This window comes from Ursus arctos, unplaced genomic scaffold (assembly GCF_023065955.2).
Source record: "Ursus arctos isolate Adak ecotype North America unplaced genomic scaffold, UrsArc2.0 scaffold_6, whole genome shotgun sequence".
In the NCBI taxonomy this organism is placed as follows: Eukaryota; Metazoa; Chordata; class Mammalia; order Carnivora; family Ursidae; genus Ursus; species Ursus arctos.
Window position 1 is genome coordinate 40,427,012 of NW_026623078.1, and position 21,843 is coordinate 40,448,854.

At 38.2% G+C, this 21,843-nt stretch overlaps 1 protein-coding gene across 1 annotated transcript in view; it reads right to left on the reverse strand.

Moving 5' to 3' along the window:
• The window catches only part of CNGB3 (cyclic nucleotide gated channel subunit beta 3), a 133,560-nt gene that overhangs the window by 33,718 nt on the left and 77,999 nt on the right, over positions 1-21,843 (reverse strand). The window contains exons 11-13 of the mRNA XM_026495793.1: positions 20,393-20,534; positions 16,639-16,798; positions 15,278-15,375 (exon numbers count right to left, since the gene is read on the reverse strand). Of these exons, the coding sequence (XP_026351578.1) occupies positions 15,278-15,375; positions 16,639-16,798; positions 20,393-20,534 (400 nt within the window). The remainder of the gene's footprint in view (positions 1-15,277; positions 15,376-16,638; positions 16,799-20,392; positions 20,535-21,843) is intronic.

A 21,843-nucleotide genomic window follows, 5' to 3' on the forward strand; every position in this document is an offset into this window, starting at 1 on the left:
GAGCACAGTCATTGTTTCATAAATGTCCTTTTTAAAAATAAAGTGAGAGTACCTGTATAAGTATCAACATTAACATTATATTAATAACATTTGTATTAAATTTTACTATTTTCTTTTCTTTTTTTAAAAAAGATTTTATTTATTTATTCGACAGAGATAGAGACAGCCAGCGAGAGAGGGAACACAAGCAGGGGGAGTGGGAGAGAAAGAAGCAGGCTCATAGCGGAGGAGCCTGATGTGGGGCTCGATCCCATAATGCCGGGATCACGCCATGAGCTGAAGGCAGACGCTTAACCGCTGTGCCACCCAGGCACCCCAAATTTTACTATTTTCTTATCTTTACCTGTTTTATTCTTTCAACCTTCCTGTGATGCCTGGCATTAATTAATGTATTATCACTCCTGGTTTTTAGATGAGGGAATGGAAACTTAGGAAGTCTTTTGACTACTTCCCTAAGGTCACACATGCAATAGATGTCACAGAAAGGGAATCACCAGAGTGTGTGTATTGTTGTCTTTTAAATCTGCATTCTGAACAACTGAGGGCAAGATCTGTGTATTCTTCACTTCTGTGCCCTCAATGTCTCACCAATGTTTGGGGCATGCTAGGCACTAAGTAAATATGGGGTAATGCATAAAATGAAGTTGTCAGATATTACTCCATTTTCAGCAATGGGAAATTCAGTGCTATATTACAGATGTGAATACAGATTCTAGAGATTTTAACAGAAATAGAGAAATTCTATTTTTATTTTATTATTATTACTATTTTTAGAGATACACTTATTTATTTTAGAGAGAAAGAGAATGCGTGAGAGCTGGGGGAACGGCAGGGAGAGAGAATGTCAAGGAGACTCCTCCCCACGCACAGACCCCTGATGGGGGAGTTGGGGGGGCTTCATTCCACAATCCATGAGATCATGACTTGAGCTGAAACCAAGAGGCAGACGCTCAACCACCTGAGCCACCCAGGCACCCCTCTATTTTTATTTAAATCAAAACCTAACATATAGATTAGATGGTGGTTCCTGTACCTAGAAAGTTCTTTTAATAATGCCAAGCTCTGAACAGAACTGAAAACCTGGTAAAATTTATTTTTGTAATGATTACCTTCTCAGTCCTGCAGGATTTCTCCATTTCTAGGTTTATTCCTGCTTAACTTCTTTGAAACAGAACTTAAGATATTATCAGTAATTTATAATTCACTGTGACTTTTAGGTGTCCCTAAAGTATAAACAATAGTCTTCAGGGATTTTCCCAACTCAGCCTTATTTATTATAAAAGGAAATGCTTTATCCCATCTTAAACTCCACTTCTATTAACAAGTGATGGGGGGTATGTGTAGAGCAGAGAATTCTGAATTCAGTTGCCCATGCTATTGACTATGCCAGTCGTGCTACTGATTGGTAGCTATCAGGAGCAGCGAAGTCAAATGTGATAAATAATTTGCAAGTTATTATGTCATAATTTATTGAGTTCTAAGTGATGTTGGACACAACCCTATGCTCAATATTTGCAAACATTCGTAAAAGTTATGTCCATCAAGCTTTCCTTGAGAACTGACAATAATTCTATTTTTCTGGGAGCTTCAGTATCACATAAAGTGGGAAGTCACAACCCTGTGGATGAATCTAATCCATCTTGAAAATAGGTTCAAGCAGGGCCACACGAAGAACCTGATTTTACCAGTGTAGAAACTCCTGTGTGATTGAATTAGTTTTATTTTCTAGTTAGTAATATGGTGATAATAACAACAGAATTTACTATGTGGCAGGTGTTGATATAAACACTTTACATGTTTTGAGTCACATAATCATCACACAACCAAGGATATTATTATTTAGAATTTCCCTGCCTTATTGGGAAGCACTGGAGAGCAGGGACTATATGGGTGCAGCATCTGGAGTGCCTCACACTTTAGTCAGAGTAACTGTTCAGGGTGTGTAGCTGAATGGAGTTCATCTGGGTCATAAGCTCATTGTTCAAAATACTTTAAAAAATCTAGCAACAGTACCTTATTACTGATACCACCAGGTAAAAATAAAGGTAATTAAAATGAAATGTAGTAAGTCTTACTGTAATGCTCTGATTTGAAAACTTTCAGAGAAAATGTAATGGCATATCTGATTAGGGTGTTACTAGTGGGGGATCATGTGTGACTAGTAGAAATAATTATGTCATTTCCATTCCATTCCTGACTCAGTCTGTCACTCACATAGTTTGTCACCCCCACCCTTCATCTTTCCTACCACTGAAGTCAAAACCTCTCCAGGCTTCACTTGCCACATAATCACAATGAGTCACAGGTCCCAGTGAGGTGTCCTGTTTGGGATCTGTTCTGCATTTTTCCTGGAGCAGCAAATAGCGAGAAACACTGTGCTTTCCTTGATAGACTGGTCATGCCTACATTCTCATTTTGGTATCTGGATCCCTGGTTACCTGTTAAGCTCTTTTTCAGTTTCTAAGGGATGAGATTTAAATTCTGACCACTAGGTGGCAAAATAGAACTTTTACTAAATTCTCTCCCGTCTCTGGTAATTTAGTGGTAGAGGCAAAATGTGATTTCCCTAGCATTTGATTTCATAAATGATATTTAAAAATTGAAATCAAAATAATCGATTATCAGAAAGTAGAGAAAACTGCTCAGTTTTATAGAAATGAATTGTTCCTTATTAGCTTAATACTTGAGCTTGGGCTGTAACATCATGCAATCTACAAGGAAGAGAGCCATTTTTTTGTGGAAAAACTTAAAAAATATTATAATATGATTATTCATCCTTAAGCTCTTTAGAAGCTCTTGAAACCCCATGTAGAAGCAGCAAATCTTACTAATTAACCACAATTGATTGAAGAAAAATTTTAGTAAAATCCTGCGACTCTAATTCTGCTTTTGACTGAGAAAGAAAAGAACCACATGAGATTTAGGGTGTTGTCTTAGTAGGAGAATAGCAAATTGTGTGTGAATTTAGCTTTCTGGGTGTGAAACTGATGTGCTAATACTAATTCTGTGAAAACTGGTAAGGAATGGCCTTGAGCTAGCATTGTTTTTTGATCCTAGGAAAACTTCTCTGGTTGCTCAACATCTTATCATTCGTCCAGATAGGGCTGGTGGGGAATTGAAAAATAGCATCGTAGAGTGGTTAAGTTCATAGACTGTGTAGTAAGAAAAACCTGTGCTCATACCCTGTCCCACTGCTTTGAGATGTATGGCCTCAATCAGGTAAGTAGTTTGCACTTTCTGTAAAATGGGGATACTAATAAAACTTTTGTTAGAGGTTTGCTGTGAGAATCGAGAGAAGGTATTGAAGCAGATAATACAGTGTAGTACATAGTGAGAATAATAATAAACAACAGTTATTATTTTTGAGAGGATGCATTTATCAATTTTCAAATTTGGCATTAGCAATAGCTTGGTTTCTTACTTTTGACTTAATTATATTCTGTATAAATCCAGCAGTGCTTGGGGTCTGTGATGGTCAATTTTGGGTTAACTTGGCTAGGCTACAGCCTTCTTAGGTATTTAGTTAAACATAAGTCTAAATGTTACTGTGAAGGTATTTTTTAGATGAGGTTAATATTTAAGTTATTAGACTTTGAGTAAAGCAAGGAAACACTCCATTATGTGGGTGGGCCTTATTCAATCAGTTGAAGGCCTTAAGAGGAAACAAACAAACAAACAAACAAACAAACAAACCCTGAAGTACTCTGACAAGAGAGAATTATGTTTCCAAACTGCTTTGGGTTTGAGATGCAACATTCACTCTTCTCAGGGTCTCTAGCCTGTTGGCTTGCCCTGTAGATTTAAAAAAAATTTTTTTTTTATTATATTATGTTAGTCACCATACAGTACATCCCTGGTTTTTGATGTAAAGTTCGATGATTCATTAGTTGCCTATAACACCCAGTGCACCATGCAATACGTGCCCTCCTTACTACCCATCACCAGCCTATCCCATTCCCCCACCCCCCTCCCCTCTGAAGCCCTCAGTTTGTTTCTCAGAGTCCATAGTCTCTCATGCTTCATTCCCCCTTCTGATTACCCCCCCTTTCTTTATCCCTTTCTTCCCCTACCGATCTTCCTAGTTCTTATGTTCCATAGATGAGAGAAATCATATAATTGCCTTTCTCTGCTTGACTTATTTCACTTAGCATTATCTCCTCCAGTGCCATCCATGTTGCAGCAAATGTTGAGAATTCGTTCTTTCTGATAGCTGAGTAATATTCCATTGTATATATGGACCACAATTTCTTAATCCAGTCATCCGTGGAAGGGCATCTCGGCTCCTTCCACGATTTAGCTATTGTGGACAATGTTGCTATGAACATTGGGGTGCATATGGCCCTTCTCTTCACTACGTCTGTATCTTTGGGGTAAACACCCAGTAGTGCAATGGCTGGATCATAGGGTAGCTCAATTTTTAACATTTAAGGGACCTCCACACTGTTTTCTAGAGTGGCTGTACCAACTTGCATTCCCACCAACAATGTAGGAGGGATCCCCTTTCTCCACATCCTCTCCAGCAATTGTTGTTTCTTGCCTTGTCAATTTTTGCCATTCTAACTGGTGTAAGGTGGTATCTTAGTGTGGTTTTGATTTGAATTTCCCTGATGGCTAATGATTTTGAACATTTTCTCATGTGTCTGTTAGCCATTTGTATGTCATCATTGGAAAAGTGTCTGTTCATATCTTCTGCCCATTTTTTGTTTTTTTTATTTGTTTCTTGTGTATTGAGTTTGAGAAGTTCTTTGTAGATCTTGGATAGCAGTCTTTTATCTGTAGTATCATTTGCAAATATATTCTCCCATTCCGTGGGATGCCTCTTAGTTTTTTTGACTGTTTCCTTGACTGTGCAGAAGCTTTTTATCTTGATGAAGTCCCACAAGTTCATTTTATCTTTTGTTTCTCTTGCCTTTGGAGATGTGTCATGAAAAAGGTTGCTTTGGCTGATGTCGTAGAGGTTGCTGCCTATGTTCTCCTCTAGGATTTTGATGGATTCCTGTCTCACATCGAGGTCTTTCATCCATTTGGAGTTTATTTTTGTGTATGGTGTGAGAGAGTGGTCAAGTTTCATTCTTTTGCATGTAGCTGTCCAATTTTCCCAGCACAATTTATTGAAGAGACTGTCTTTTTTCCACCAGATGTTTTTTCCTGCTTTATCAAAGATGAGTTGCCCAAAGAGTCGAGGGTCCATTTCTGGGTTCTCTATTCTGTTCCATTGGTCTATGTGTCTGTTTTTGTGCCAGTACCATTCTGTCTTTGTGATCACAGCTTTGTAGTACAGCTCAAAATCCGGCATTGTGATGCCCCCAGCTTTGTTTTTCCTTTTCAACAGTTCCTTGGCGATTCGGGGCCTTTTCTGCTTCCATACAAATTTAAGGACTATTTGTTCCAGTTCTTTGAAAAATGTCATCGGTATTTTGATCAGGATAGCACTGAAAGTGTAGATTGCTCTGGGTAGCATGGACATTTTTTTTATAATGATTTTTTATTATATTATGTTAGTCACCGTACAGTACATCCCCGGTTTTCGATGTAAGGCTCGATGATTCATTAGTTGTGTATAACACCCAGTGCACCATGCAATATGTGCCCTCCTTACTTGGGTAACATGGACATTTTAACTATGTTAGTTCTTCCGATCCATGAGCATGGAATATTTTTCCATCTTTTTGTTCCTTCTTCAATGTCTTTCTAGAGTGATTTATAGTTTCTAGAATATAGATCCTTTACATCTCTGGTTAAGTTAATTCCAAGGTAATGTATGGTTTTTGGTGCTATTGTAAATGGGATGGATTCCCTAATTTCTCTTTCTTCAGTCTCATTATTCGTGTATAGAAATGCAACTGATTTCTGAGCATTGATTTTGTATCCCGCCACATTACTGAATTGCTCTATAACTTCTAATAGTTTGGGAGTGGATTCTTTTGGATTTTCCATATAGAGTATCATGTCATCTGCAAAGAGAGACAGTTTGACTTCTTCTCTGCCGATTTGGATACGTTTTATCCCTTTTTGTTGTCTGATTGCTGTTGCAAGGACTTCTAGTACTATGTTGAATAATAGTGGCGAGAGTGGACATCCTTGTCGTGTTCTGATCTTAAGGGAAAGGCTTTCAGCTTTTCCCCATTGAGAATGATATTTGCTGTAGGCTTTTCATAGATGGTTTTTATGAGTTTGAGGAATGTACCCTCTATCCCTACACTCTGAAGGGTTTTAATCAGGATAGGATGCTGTGTTTTGTCAAATGCTTTTTCTGCATCTATTGAGAGAATCATATGATTTTTGAATTTTTCTTTTTGGATATAATCTAAGACACTGATTGATTTGCGAATGTTGAACCACCCTTGCATCCCAGGGATGAATCCCACTTGGTCATGATGGATAATCCTTTTAATGTACTGTTGGATTCTATTAGCCAGGATCTTGTTGAGGATTTTGGCGTCCATATTTATTAGGGAAATCGGTCTGTAATTCTCCTTTTTGATGGGGTCTTTGCCTGGTTTGGGGATCAAGGTAATATTGGCCTCATAGAATGAGTTTGGTAGCTTTCCTTCTGTTTCTATTTTTTGAAATAGCTTTAGGAGAATAGGTATTATTTCTTCTTTGAATGTTTGGTAGAATTCCCCAGGAAAACCATCTGGGCCTGGAGTTTTGTTATTTGGAAGGTTGTTTATCACTGACTCAATCTCTTCATAATTAATTGGCCTGTTTAAGAAATCAATTTCTTCCTGTTTCAGTCTTGGTAGTTTATAGGTTTCCAGGAAGGCCTCCATCTCTTCCAGATTGCTTAATTTATTGGCATAAAGCTGTTGATAAAAGTTTCTAATAATCCGTCCAATTTCATTGGTGTTGGTTGTGACCTCTCCTTTTTCATTCATAATTCTATTAATTTGGGTCCTTTCTCTATTCTTTTGGATAAGTCTTGCCAGTGGTCTGTCAATTTTATTGATTCTCTCAAAGAACCAGCTTCTAGTTCTGTTGATCTGCTCTACTGTACTCCTGGTTTCTAATTCATTGATTTCTGCTCTAATCTTGGTCAACTGCTTCCTTGTGAGTGGATTAGGCCTGTCCCTCTGTTGCCGTTCCAGCTTCTTGAGGTGAGAATATAAAAACTGCATTTTAGATTTTTCTATTCTTTTGAGTGAGGCTTGGATGGCTATGTATTTCCCCCTTAGGACTGCCTTTGCAGTATCCCATAGGTTTTGGACCACTGTGTTTTCATTCTCGTTGGTCTACATAAATTGTTTAAATTGATTTTTGATTTCCTGGTTTGTTGAATCATTCCTGAGCAGGATGGTTCTTAGTCTCCAAGTGTTTGAGTTTCTTCCAAATTTTTCCTTGTGGTTGAGTTCCAATTTCAAGGCGTTGTGGTCTGAGAATATGCAGGGGATAATTTCAATCTTTTGGTATCGGTTGAGACCTGTTTTGTGTCCCAGAACATGGTCTATTCTTGAGAATGTTCCATGGGCATTAGAATAGAATGAGTATTCTTTGGTTCTGGGGTGTAGTGTTCTATATATATTTATGAGGTCCAACTCATCGAGTATGGCATTGAAAGCCCATGTTTCTTTGTCAATTTTCTGCTCTGTCTATTTCTGATAGTGGAGTGTTGCGGTCCCCTACTATTAACATATTTTTATCTATATGTCTCTTTATTCTGGTTAAGAGTTGGCTTGTGTATCTTGCTGCTCCCCTGTTGGGGGCATATATATTTATAATTGTCATATCCGCTTGCTGGATACATCCTTTAAGAATAATATAGTGCTCTTCTGTGTCTCTAACTATAGTCTTTAGTTTAAAATCCAATCTGTCTGATATGAGAATTGCTACCCCAGCTTTCTTTTGAGGTCCATTGTCGTGAAAGATGGTATTCCATCCCTTTACTTTCAGTCTGAATATATCTTTAGGTTCAAAATGAGTCTCTTGTAGACAGCAAATGGATGGGTCATGTCTTTTTATCCAATATGCAACCCTGTGGCATTATGGGAGCATTTAGGCCATTTACATTGAGACAGAATATTGAGAGATATGATTTTAATGATGCCATGTTGCCAGTAAAGTCTGTTTCTATTGATTGTGGACTTTCTGTTCTGTATCACTCTTGGGGCCTTTTTACCTTTATAGAACCCCCCTTAATATCTCCTGTAGGGCTGGTTTCATGGTTATGAAATTGGTCAATGAATGGTGATTCTGGAAGGTCTTTATTTCTCCATCAATTCTGAATGATAGCCTTGCTGGATAAGGAAACTTGGCTGCATGTTTTTCTCTGAAAGAGCTTTAAAAATGCCCCCCCAACCCTTTCTCTCATTCCAGTTCTGTGTAGACAGGTCTGACATAATTCTGATACCTTTGCCTTGGTACGTGAGAAATTTCTTTGCCCTGGCCGCTTTCAATACTGTATCCTCGGATCTAATATTTGTGAATTGCAGTATTACGTAACACGGCGTAGGTTTGTCATGGTTGAGCTTGGGAGGGGTCCTCTCTGCCTCTTGGACACGAATGTTTGTTTCCCTTGCTAGATTAGGGAAGTTTTCAGCTACAATTTGTTCAAATATATCTTCTAGACCTCTGTTTTTCTCCACCCCCTCGGGGATGCCGATGATTCTGACATTGGAACATTTCATTGAGTCAGTAATCTCCCGTAACCTACATTCTTGAGAATGGATTTTTTTGAGTCCAGATTCTATTTTAGCTTTCTCTTCTACTAACCCAGCCTCCGATTCGCTGATACGTTTTTCTGCCTCATTCACCCTGGCTGTCAGAGCCTCTAGTTTTGCCTGCATTTGGCTCATAGAATTTTTAATTTCTGCCAGATTCACTCTCATTTCTGCCCTTAGAGATTCTATATTCTCATTAACATTTTCATTAATACTTTTTTCAAGTCTACACATCATCTTGACCATTATTACTCTGAATTCCATTTCTGATAATTTGGTTATATCCATATCCATTAGTTCTGTGGCAGAGGCCACAGACTCATTGTCTTTTCTTTGCCCGGGGGGATTTCTCCTTCTCGTCATTCTGATGAGGAGTGGTTGCGGGGTTGTCCCAGAGCCCAAATTATTGACCAGGACCCAGGCAGTGCGCACTTGTTTTATAGGGATTTTAGGGATGTGGGCTTCTTGATTTTTCAGCCTGCCTTCTGGAGGAGGGGCCTGCCGTGCTGATACTCAGGCAACCCTGTTTGGGTAGAGTCTCCATGTCCCCTGCGTGGGGGATGGGGATGGGCACACTGTGAGCCAGTATCTCCAGGCTTTTGTACTCTGGGGGCTTTCCCTGGAGGTTTGCTGTGCCTCTTCTGAGAGTCAGAGCAGCAGGAGCCGAATCTCAGCCTCTGTCTCAGAACAGAGGGCTTGCGGATGTTCTCCACTGATGTTCTGGCCACTTTAACTCTGTTTCTGTTGGTGCTGCTCAACCCTGCAGCATCCCAGGATGTGTGCCCCACACCCAGCGTCCCAGCCCTCAATTCCAGGGCTGGGGCATCTCTGTCCTTTCTGTTTCTAACACCGCCAGCTGCCAGCCACCAGCCGCCCCGTGCGCTCCAGAGCTCCCGGTCTCAGTCTGGTTCCAGTGAGCACACCGGAGCTCCATTTCAGTCAGGATGCGCTCGTTCCCTGGCTCACGGTCTCAGTCTGCTCTCTCGCGGGTGCCGGTCCTCGAGTCCACCCGCTCCCCATGCAGGTGGCTACCGCTTCCCAGCGCCCAAACGTCGCAGCTCCCACCCCCTTCCATTTATCTTCTGATATCTGTGCCCGGTTTCATGGCTCCCCGCTTCGTACCTCAATACTCAGCGCTGGAGATGTTCATTTGTAGAGATCCAGATGTATCTTCCTGCGTCTCATGCTGATTCTGTGGATGTTCAGGATGGTCTGGTACTTATCCAACTCGACTCAGGGGACTGGCTGAAAAAGGGGTCCCCTACTTCTCCACCATCTTAACTCCCTCCTGCCCTGCAGATTTTGAACTTGCCAGCCCTGATAATTACATTAGCCAATTTCTTAAAACAAATGTCTCTTTCTCTTTATATATGTGTATATCTTATTGGTTCTATTTCTCTGGACCACCCTGACTAATGTAGAGGCCATTAAGAATTGGGTATAGCAAGGTTTATGGTGGCAGTATCAGGATTGAAGGATCAAGTATAGTATGGACAACTTTCATGGGACATTGTTCATATTATAATTTATGATACTGCAGCATTATATTACTTTTGCTGAAGCATTACAACAGCCATTGTTCCACTATTATATAAACAAATTTCACAAGGCTAAAAGGAAAGGAATATAAGCACAGTGTGCTTTTTGCAGTTTTAATTTATTTTTATTTTTGAATTTTTAATAAAGATTTATTCATTTATTTTTTAGAAAGAGAGAGAGTGTGTGTGTACCAGTAAGGGGAAGGGCAAATGGAGATGAAGGGAGAGAATCTCAAGCAGACTTCCTGCTGAGCACAGAACCCAATGAGGGGCTTGACCCCATGACACATGAGATCATGACCTGAGCTGAAACCAAAAAGCTGTACGCTCAACTGACTGAGCCACCCAGGCATCCTCTCTCCCCCTTTTTAAAAAGATTTATTCATTTATTTTTTAGAAAGAGAGAGAGTGTGTGTGTACCAGTAAGGGGAAGGGCAAATGGAGATGAAGGGAGAGAATCTCAAGCAGACTTCCTGCTGAGCACAGAACCCAATGAGGGGCTTGACCCCATGACACATGAGATCATGACCTGAGCTGAAACCAAAAGCTGAACGCTCAACTGACTGAGCCACCCAGGCATCCTCTCTCCCCCTTTTTAAAGATTTATTCATTTATTTTTTAGAGTGTGAGAGAGCAGTTGTAGTTTTTAAAAAAAATTGAATGTAATACAAAATTAAAGGAACAGATATATGTCTTTTGAAAAAACTGAAGCAAGGTTATTTAGCATAGACTCATTCTCTAGTCCTGCATTGCAAACAAATTCTACTACGTCTGTATCCATTCTAAAATTTACAAAATGGAGAAAAGTCCTTGTGAAATTTTTGACTGAAGGCCCAAGATACAAACCTAAAATATTCTTTAGGGCATCTTAAAATAAATCTTTGTAAGTTAAATGATTTTCAAGTACCTTTTATTTCCCCTAATCCTGAAGATTGGAAAGACACAAAACATGCCTGCCTGCCTCCAATCTTGGTGCCATATCTCTCTGTTTTTTCTCTTTCTCTCTGTCTTCCTGTCTGCCTGCCTTTTAAAGATATGGAAGATTCATTTTCAGGAAGAACTCAAAATAAGGAGGTTTTTGACAGCTGGCAGTCATCCTTTGTTACCCTTGGATATTCTGGTCTATTCAGTGCAGTTCCATTTTTTGTCTTTGTAAAACTGAAATCTACACTGTGAATTTCCTCCTTTCCCGCTTCCTTTGCTTACAGAATTGGGCCCACACTACACAGCCTGGCTTCAACTGACCTTTCTAGATTCGTCTTTGGTTATCACCCCATGCTCTTGTCATAAGGAAACTCCTCTCATCCCATGAACAGGTTATAATTTCCCACACTTGTAATAATAAGTCATAAGAAGGTTCCTGCCCAGGAGCCTTCACCTTCTCACCCTGTAGACTCCTAAGCATCCTTCGGGCATACATACCTCAAATGTTCTCTCCATTGTGCATTCAGCCTGAGTGCATAGGTGACACTCTGTGAATGTATGTAATTGATTCAGAAGCAACATAAGAGTTAATTGGGTATAATTTATGAGGTAAGGGTGTAGGATCACTACTCAGCCTATTTTCTCCTTAAGAAAAATAACAAATTTGTATAAACTACTGATTGCCTTCACAGACATAAATTTAGAAAGATTCCATACCTACTTATTTTCTACTTCATATATAGAGTAAGTCTCATTCCTTGTCCATATAACCAATTTTAATACATGAACTTCTGCTCCTCTTGATTTATTTTTTCCTATAACTAAATATCCTCAGCATCTACACGTTTTCTTTTGAGGCCATTCTTTTTTTTTTTTAATGGAAAAATAGTTTATATGAAGTGAAAAATACACATTTTAAGAGAAGTTGGGTCAATTTTGACAAATGCATACACCGTAATTACCTTAGCAAGATAAAAAAAAAATTTCTATCACCCTGGGAGGTCCCTTTATGCCTCTTCTATTCAATATTTTCATTGCTACTCCCCACTAGAAGCAATCATTCATTTGATTTGTATTATCATAAAATGATTTTATTTATGAGATCATCCTTTTACTAGGGCACCTGGGTGGCTCAGTCAGTTAAGCTAAGCAACTGCCTTTGGCTCAGGTCATGATCCCAGGGTCCTGGGATCAAGCCCCACATCAGACTCCCTGCTCAGTGGGGAACCTGCTTCTCCCTCTCCCTCTGTCCCTCCCCCAGTTCATGCTCTCTCTCTTGCTCACTCTCTCTCTTAAATAAATAAAGTGTTTTAAAAAAATCATCTTTTTACTATTTCCTTGGTCCACTATTCAACTCCTACCTCTTACTCCCTTGGCTTACCTACCTTACAAAAGTTCTTACAACTGGTTATTTGCAATGTGATATGTTAATCCAGATATAGTTGAAATAATCAAGAAAACCAAATTATGTTAAAATTTAGGGCATTATAATACATTACTCTGTTGATTCATATAGAGTTTGAGGTCAGCAAAAACATCCAGGTGTAAAAAAATTGTTATAAAACTAATTGTGGTTCTTTTTATATTTGTAATATTTCAATTTTAGACACAAATTTGGAACTTCAGTTTTATGCTGTTGAAGTTAATCTTGACTTTGCTTATTGTTTAAAATATTCAGTTATTTTTAAGTTTTGTAATCTAACACATTTTAAAACCATTCCTTTTCACTTTGTGTCATCTGCCAATTTGAAAATCACATGGTTCATATCTTCATCAAAATCTGGTTGGAAATCTAGAACAGGATGTATCAAGAAAAGAGTCCTAGGATACTGACCTAACACTAGTATCCTATGGAGCCAGGGATGAACCTAACACTGGGAGTGACTCTGCCCAACCATTTTACCATACTGCTTCTGCTTCTTCATCTTGTCTTCAATGGTTTTATGTATTTTCAAGGCATATCTTTCTGTCTAGATTACATCTTCTTTTCTGTCTTCACTTTCATCCTAGAGGATCACATCCAGTCCCATGGCTTAAAATACATCAATGTGTTAATATGCCCAAATGTATTACTCCAGCTTGGACATCTCCCCTGAACTCAGATTATTCATCAAACTGCCTACATGACATTTCATCTGCAGGTCTAACTCCCACTTCAAATAAACATATCCCAAAACAGAGTCTGTTTCTCTCAACCTCTCCCTACACTTACTCTAAAACTTCTTATTTTTAAGTGGTATCTTTGTTCTTCCTGTTCCTCAGGCTTAAATCCATGGAATCAGCTTTGATTCCTTTCTCTCTCTCTCTCTCTCTCTCTCTCTCTCTCTCTCCCTCTCCCTTCACACGATCAACAGCAAAAACTTTGGCCTCTTCCTTTAAATATATCCAATATTTGGCCACTTCTTAACAACTATGTTCCTATTACTCTGCATCTGGTCACAATCATCTCTTCTATGGACAGTTGCAGTAACCACTATTTGGTCTCTCTGCTGTTCACATTTGCTTCCATGGTCTATTCTACACATTATAAGAGGGATGATCCCTTCAAACTGATCTTAAATAAGCCATCTTCTGCTTAAGATATTCACTGGTTTTTGCATCTCACAGTACAATCCAGGGTTTATCCTACAGCCTCCAAGATCCTCCATTAATTTGCCTCCTGCTTGTCTCCCTTCCTCCCACCCCCATCCTTCCTTCCTTCCACTCTCTCCCCTCCCTCCTTCTCTTCCTTCTCCCCCCCCCACTTTCTTTTCCACACCCAGCACGGAGCCCAGTAGGGTGGTTGAACTCACAACCCTGAGATTGAGACTTGAGCTGATATCAAGAGTCAGATACTTAACCAACTGAGCCACCTGGATGTCCCAGCCTCCCTTTTTCTTTCTTTTTTTAAAAAAAAATTATTTGAGAGAAAGAGAGCGAGCGAGCACGAGCTTGGGCAGGAGTAGGGGCAGAGGGGGTGGGAGAGGGACAAGCAGACCCTGTGCTGAGTATAGAGCCTGACACAAGGCTTAATCCCACGAACCTGTGATAAAAACCTGAGCTGAAATCAAGAGTTGGAAGCTCAACCGACTAAGCCACACTGGTGCCCCAGCCTCCCTTTATTTTACTGTCCTCTGACCATTTTGCTTCCCATCACCCTACCTTTGTTACAGCTATTCTGGCTTCTTCAGGATGTTCCCGACTCAGGGCTTCATCTTGTCTATCCTCCTGTAATATTGCCCTTCTGTCCACCTTTCCCTTCCCTTTTCCAATATCTGCATGGCTCACTTCCTTGCCTCTTGCAGTCCTCTGCTTAAACACTCAGTTGTGTTTCATTAGAGCAGCCTTTTTTGACCAGTACCATTCTCATCCTCCTTAGACTGTTTAATTTTGTTCATAGCATTATCACCTCCAAACATGTTTCATATTTATTTTTCATCCCCCTCTTTTTGGATTTAAGCTCTATGTGTGAGAGTATTTTTTTCAACTGTTGTATTCCCAGTGGCTAAAATGACACCTGAAACATAGTAGGAACTTAATAAATATCTACTGAATGAAGAGAATGAACAGATAATTAAATAGATGAATCGGTGAATGCTACACACAGAATTAAATGTTAATGAGAAAAACTTACATGCAGTACACTGCATTAAGAAGAGGTGAGGGTAGTAAAATTAAAAACATTCAAAAAGTAAAAAATTTCTGTTATGCATTTTTTCTAAAAAAAAAAAAAGGCTCTAAATTTGAATTTGGCCATCTAAAAACCTAAATCCAAAATGTTAGTAATAGAAGACATGGTTAGGCACAATTCTCTGATTGTCAGACCAATCCAGAGCTAATTTAGGGTTTGTCACACATTGCCAAGGTACATTCATAAATGGGAAATGGCATGCATAGTAGCAAAGACATAAAGCTGTACAGTTTAATTGTACTTAAATTAATTCAGGAAGAGTCTGAAGAACTCTTATCTGACACCAATTAGGAAAGAGTGGCTTCTAAAGGATAAGTCATCTCCTGAAGAGAGACCCACAGTTTATTTGACTCTAACTCCACATAAATTCTATGGTTGATTTTGTTAAAACATAAGGCAAGAAAAATAAAAAATGCCATATACAGCAAGAGCTTAGACTTTAGGAGAAATTGATACAGTGTTTTTGCATTCATTGTAAAAGCACTCGCCTTGAACAACTCGACTTTGCTGATGATACTGAGGTTCACATCCACGGTGAGGGCTAACTGCATGGTGATAGGCAGGGTGCAGAGCAGATCGGACTCATCTTTGCAAAGACAAATATATGAACCCACAAGCAGAATAATTAATTAAAAAATCACCAAAGTACAAGAAAATTCTTAAAAATTAAGGAAACAAAGTGCCAACTCTTTTTATAAATAGTTGCCTCAAATTCTATATTTTTATTACTTCTATTGGACATACATATGTATCACAATCACACTATCACTTTCATGGAGAAAAGAAGTATTTTAACTATTTATGAAATAATAGCTCCGAATAGCTTCAGGGCGTCGTGTTTACTGAAACTTTAGATGTAAAGTTTAGTCATCATGAGACAACGGCTGGTGAGTGAACAACCTGATGGAAAAAGGATCTAGTTCTTGTCTTTTGATTCTGCGGATTCCAGCTCTACCATCCTGGGGATGGCCAGTTATAATGAGTACCACATGGCATTTGAAAGCTTACTGAGCTCTGTCACTATTTTATTTGACCCTTGTGACAACCCGAAGGGCAAGTGTTCTCATTCTTGTCTTGTGGAAAGAAGAAACAAAAAAAGAACTGAAGCTCAGAGAGGTTGTAAGTGACTTGTTCAATTGTGCATAATTGGTAGATGGCTCGGTTGGGAATGGAATCTAAAAAATCTAAAAATCTAAAAGAAATGTGTTGAGTAAATTCAAATTATTGTTATTTACTTGCTTATTAACTCAATGAAGAATGTGAATACATTAAAGATTTTTCTGTATGTGAATTTAATGACAAGACTTCAGGCTGATAAAATGTTCCATAAACAAACCTGCCCATTCTTAGTCTATAGTATAGTACAAATTTCTGAGAGTTGATTGTTTTTGATGTTTTCTTACAACCATTTAGGAAAAAAAAGAATTTATATATCCTTATTTTGATTCTAATATTGATTCTAAATATGAAAATCCTTTCTATAAAAACATAATTCCTTGGTTCCAAGGACTGTTTGTCCTTAGTTCCCTCCTAAACCAAGGAGTTGGAGCAGTATCTACAGTTAGAGAGAAGGACGGAACCTGTTACTGCTCCTTTTGCTGCTCTTCCTCACTTGACATGTCCTCAGGAATAGCTGTGGATGCTTTCCCAGAATTTACATAACTGGTAAGTTATGTCTGGATATGTAAAAAAAAAAAAAATCCCATGGTATTAAACTAATACTCTAAAGATCATTTAGTTGTTTTCCAATATTTCTTTCAAATCCAAGTAGTCTCTGCTTCTAACTTATAGAACTTGCATTATATGGACATGCTATACAGGGATTTAGTTGTTAATTTGCCTTGCTTACCTAGCATTCTTTGAGAGTCCCATGTATATTCATACCAAGTCCGAACACGATTCTGCACACTCTTAGGAATGGAGTAAGTGTTCATGTAGGAAATGGTCTGATCCATGCTGATTCGGAAGTAGTTCTGATTGGCTGTAGCTGCCCCAATTACATCTTGCATCTAAAACCACAAATATGGTCACTCCACACCTGGCCGAGGAACTGCAAGAGTTACTAAAAGCCCGGTTGAATTAAGAGTTTTTATGAGAGACATTCCACTTGAATGTACTACTTGATTTTTAACACGCTGATATTAACTCTTAATTTCAACCATTTACATAAATCACTGGGCAAATCATATCCTCCCTCTGACCCCATTAGGACAACAGTAGGACCTGTCTTTCTAACCATTTGACCTTTTTGTGAGGATTCAGTCACATAATGTATGTGACTGCATACAATTTTCTTTGCCAACTTGCATATTACTGCAGAGATGTTAGTTGATATTTTAAAAATTATACAGCTTGTGCTTATTCAAGGGATGTACAAAGAAAGTTGAGCAATTACCTGGCAGAATGTCTGGTCCATTTTTGTGCGTCTCACTTTGAAAGCATCCTTCATAGATTATCCAGTGTGGCTGGCTATATAGACTCAATTCATCATGAAATTGCAACCTCTGTACTTCCCTTTGTGTTGTTTAGACAGATAAAATCAAATCTCATCATGCTTAAGGCACAGTATTCAGCGGAAGTTGAAATGTGCTGAAATTACTGAAGCATCATCTACTGCTGTGACAATACTTAAGGAACTGTCAGGTTTTAGTTCTTGGATGTTTATAACTCAGCCATAAAAACCCACTCTAGGTTAAAAGCTGATCTTTAAGGTCTCAGCACAAAAAAGATATATAGCTTGACTCTTCCTCTCACATACAGGGAAGCAAGTGGTTGTAAATTTGCTTTGACTGTGGGTTTATAATACGGAGGAAAACCAGGGTCTCACTTTTACATTCTTGAGACTTTGCTCATTCATTCTAGTAGCTGAGCCTTTTCTGCTTATAGAAAAACTATTCATTCTTTGAGGTCTACCTCAAATGGCTCTTTTATTGTGGTGCCTTCCTCAGTTTATATTTTTAGAGTCAATATATTGGTTTTTCTTCTTATCAAAAGTCTCTGCTGAGGAGCTATGCAGATAGTCAAACTGGATACATCTATTTCAGTCCCTGACTTACTTCTTGGGGCTATTCCAAATATTCTTCAACAACCTTAGTTACTAGATCTCCTTTATACAAGCCATTCTTGACAGATGGAAAACATTACCAAGTCCCCTAAGGCCATGAGAATTGGAATATTAGGGGTTGGGTTGGGAGATTTAATAGAGTTTTAAATTGGGAGCCAAAGATAATTAAGAGCATTATTGATCAATGTTGAGGGCCCAGAAATTATAGTGAAAGTAATCTGAATAGTTTATGTGCTCTCGTTCAGCAACACTGGGTTTTGGTAGCATTGGTGAAGAAGACATGTGCTCCATGATGTGTTCACATTAGGGGGCAAAAATGTCAGTCTCTATGAGTTGTATCAGAAAATAGAATATTGTAGTTAAAATGTGATGATCAGGTCCAGGGTGTAGTACTTGGTGTGGTTATATGTGGGAATTTTGAATAAGTGGAGATTGTGTCCCAGTCCCTCTTTTGTTTTTAATTGTTTTCCTCAGCATCTTGTATTCATTATGAGAGTTTAAGGCACAAACCTGTATCTCCTGTCTCACTCTTTTTTGCAGTGTGTGTGTGGGGGGGAGGCTCTAGTACTACATTTTCAGTGGCCCAATATTTCTTTCTGTTCCTGTTGGAACCTCAAATTCAATGTAAAGGAAGATGTGATGTGGTGTGTAAAGCAACACTTCTTAGACTTTCATGTGCATATAAATCACCTAAAGATCTTGTTAAACTGCAGATTCTGACTCCATAGTTCTGGGGTGAGGCCTGAAATTTGAGTTTCCTAAGTGACTCTTCTGCTGTTAGTCCAAAGACTACATTTAGAGTAGTAAGAAAATTGAACAGGAGCTAGATATAATTTTTAATCCTGTAGACATTACCTTGGACATAGTAAGTACTAAATACATGTTAAATTTTACTATTACTATCGATATTATATGGTTGTATCATACAACTGTAAATTACATGTAGGCATTAGGGATGCCTCTTAATCTCTTTAAACTGGAGTTGCCTCATTTATAAATGTGAGACAACATTGAAGGGAATGTGGCTACCTCACACAGATTTTATGAGAAACTATGGAATAATAAGAAATTTGCTATTTATGTTCAAATTAATTGCATTTCTCTCTAAACCAGCTTTCTATTTTCAATCATTGTTGATGCAATGACTAAGCCATTAAGATTATGATATTTTGTACTTATAGTTTTTAACTGCTTGTGTGTTCTTCCCAAACCTAAATATTTTCTAGAGTTTCCTTTATAATCTTTCTCTCCACTCCGTTACCATGCTCAGGCTGGAGTTGCCAAATCCCTATTTATCTCTTTAACTATATTTTTAAATTTTCTGTATTTTGATGCTTTGATATCTGGTACTATCCTTCCCAGAATTAGCTAATTTCTAGAGATAGCAAACAACTCCACTGAGAGTGCCTTAAAATATTTTGTCCTTTGGTACATCTCTAACCTATTTACAAGCATCCTTCACTCTAGTCATTCTGGTATTCTTCCTATTTCCTTAAACACACTTACGTTTTATCATTGCCATCTTTCACACACTGTTTCTGATTGATTGTCTAAACTATTGGATTTTTTTTTAAAGATGTTGCAAATACATTCTTCTGGGAAGCTTCCCTATTCTGAACTAATATAGAGCTTTCAAACTTTCCTTTGGTACTCACCATGGATAGCAGGCCCTGATATTCATGGATGTAGGATTTGAGTTTTGACTATTTGTGGTCAGCCTCAAATGTTATAAAAATAGCTTCTATTGCTAAATTTTGTTAAAGCATGGGATTTATTCATACCACAGTGAGTGTGATAAGAACTAATGATTTACCTGGTAGGAATAGTCATTTTGTGATTTTGCCTAACTTTACCCAGGATATGAATCTCAACATGACTTCTTTGTTCTCAAACATATGGTATGTGAAGTACCTTCCAAGGAAGCATACCTTCTAAGAATGCTATGCTGTCCACCTTTTTATTTCTTGTGAATCTGGGAATCCACAAAGATATTGGGCTCTATGCCTTGCAAATGCCAACTACCTTGCAATAGCTATTTGCAATTGTTTTACTTTCTTACTAGACTGTGATTCCTTGATAATAAAGACAAAGAGATGCCATAATAAACATTTATGAACCAATGACTTGTTAATTAAATTGATTTAGATGGCATTTGGTAGCCTCTGGTTTAAGTGACCTGTGAAGTTTGTTTTAATCTAGGGACTTTATGACAATATTTGAAGTTTAATTAAAGAAGGGAGATTTTAAAGGTTTTTCAGGAAATTCCAAGAAGTCGATTTAGAAACCTGACTTTATCTGAGTCTAACCTGACACTCATTGTGGATAGGTCTTCTGATAGATTTAACAGTTTAAAAATTGAAAGGCAATGTTGGCTCATTCACATCCTCCTCCAATTCATTAAAATAGATGAACATTAGTAAAAAAAAAAGAAAAGAAAGCACTCGATGGATTTTGATTTTTCTTCTGTAAATATATGAAGCCTTACTAGCCTTCCAAAAATAGCAGCATTATGTATCTAGGGATTCACATCTCCATTTACCTGACCAATTAAGCTGGAGAACACAAAAACTCCAGAAAAAAAATTCAACAGTTGAAAAGCAATTTCAAATGATGTTTGTGGTTCTGGAAGGCCCCCAATGGTAATTAAAGTTCGAACGGCCCAGTAATAACATCTCAGATACCTGTGAAAAGAAAATATATACATTTTGCTTTTTACTATTACATTAAAATACCACTATGTGTGGGAGTATAGATTACAACTAAATTATAACACATTTCCTCCTAATCATGATTTTCTTTCTGTAGGAAACATTAGCAAATACCATGTGTACTAACATAAACTTCTTGATAAATATTGTGAAATGACTAAACAATTAGTCCCATGGAGGTGTTTGCTAGCTGTTCTGCCTATCTCTGGCTGCAAAACAAATCACCCTAAAATTTAGAGGTACAAAACAACTATTTTATTAGGACTCATAAATTCATGGGTTGGGTATTTGTGTAAAGCCGGCAGAGATGGCTCATCTATGCTCCATGATGAGTAGACCCTCAGCTGGGGTGACTTTAATGACTGGAGATAGTTGGGCAGACTTATTGAGGCCTAATGTCTGGGGCTTTGATTCTAACTGTTGACTGGGTTCCTCTGTTCTACATATTATATCTGTTTGCAATGCCCAAGGTATCTTCTTCTCTCATATGTCTGAGCCTTGGGTGGAATGGTTAGAATGGCTGGGATTGGCTGGGTATCCTCCTTTCAAGCAGCCTTGCAATATGATTAGCTTGAGCTTCCTCATTGCATGGCAGTCTCAGGGTAGACGGGCTTCTTACATGGTGGCTGTAGTAGCTCAGACAGTAGCTATAAGCTTTCTTATAACTTAGAAGTTCCATAATGTCTTAATCTCTTGTCAACAGAGTTGAGGGAAAGGATAGCAGTACTTTTTATAGAATCCTTACAATGATAGGAGCAGCAAAGAATTTGAGGGCATCTTTAAACTACCACACTAGTGATTTGTGAGATCAAGGATATTTATACAGATAGGAGAACCTTTATAGTTTAGATACAATTGCTTTTACTGATAGAAAATGCAGCAGATATATTCCTCCTCTCTCTTTTCTACCCACACTTATTAAATTATTGAATATGTAACCATAACAGAGACAGAGGCACAGTGACCTTAATCTTAGAAGGGAAATTTCTCTTGGGTAGAATAGGTAATTTATCTAGAAATTTAGATTAACATAATAATTAAGTTTAGAAATATACTTGGTAAAGATTCTGTACTTAACTTGAACAATTGCAAGTGGAGAGACTGGGATCATTATAGCCCAGGTAGGAAGAGAATTAGAAATCAAGGCAGTAGAAAAGAATAGGATAAAGATTAGGACAACATATAAGATTGACTTAGCTACATTTGGTTAAGGGTTTCATAGAGTCCATAGTAAGGTGGGAACGAAAGTTGGTATTACAACCTCATTGTACATTTATTGTAA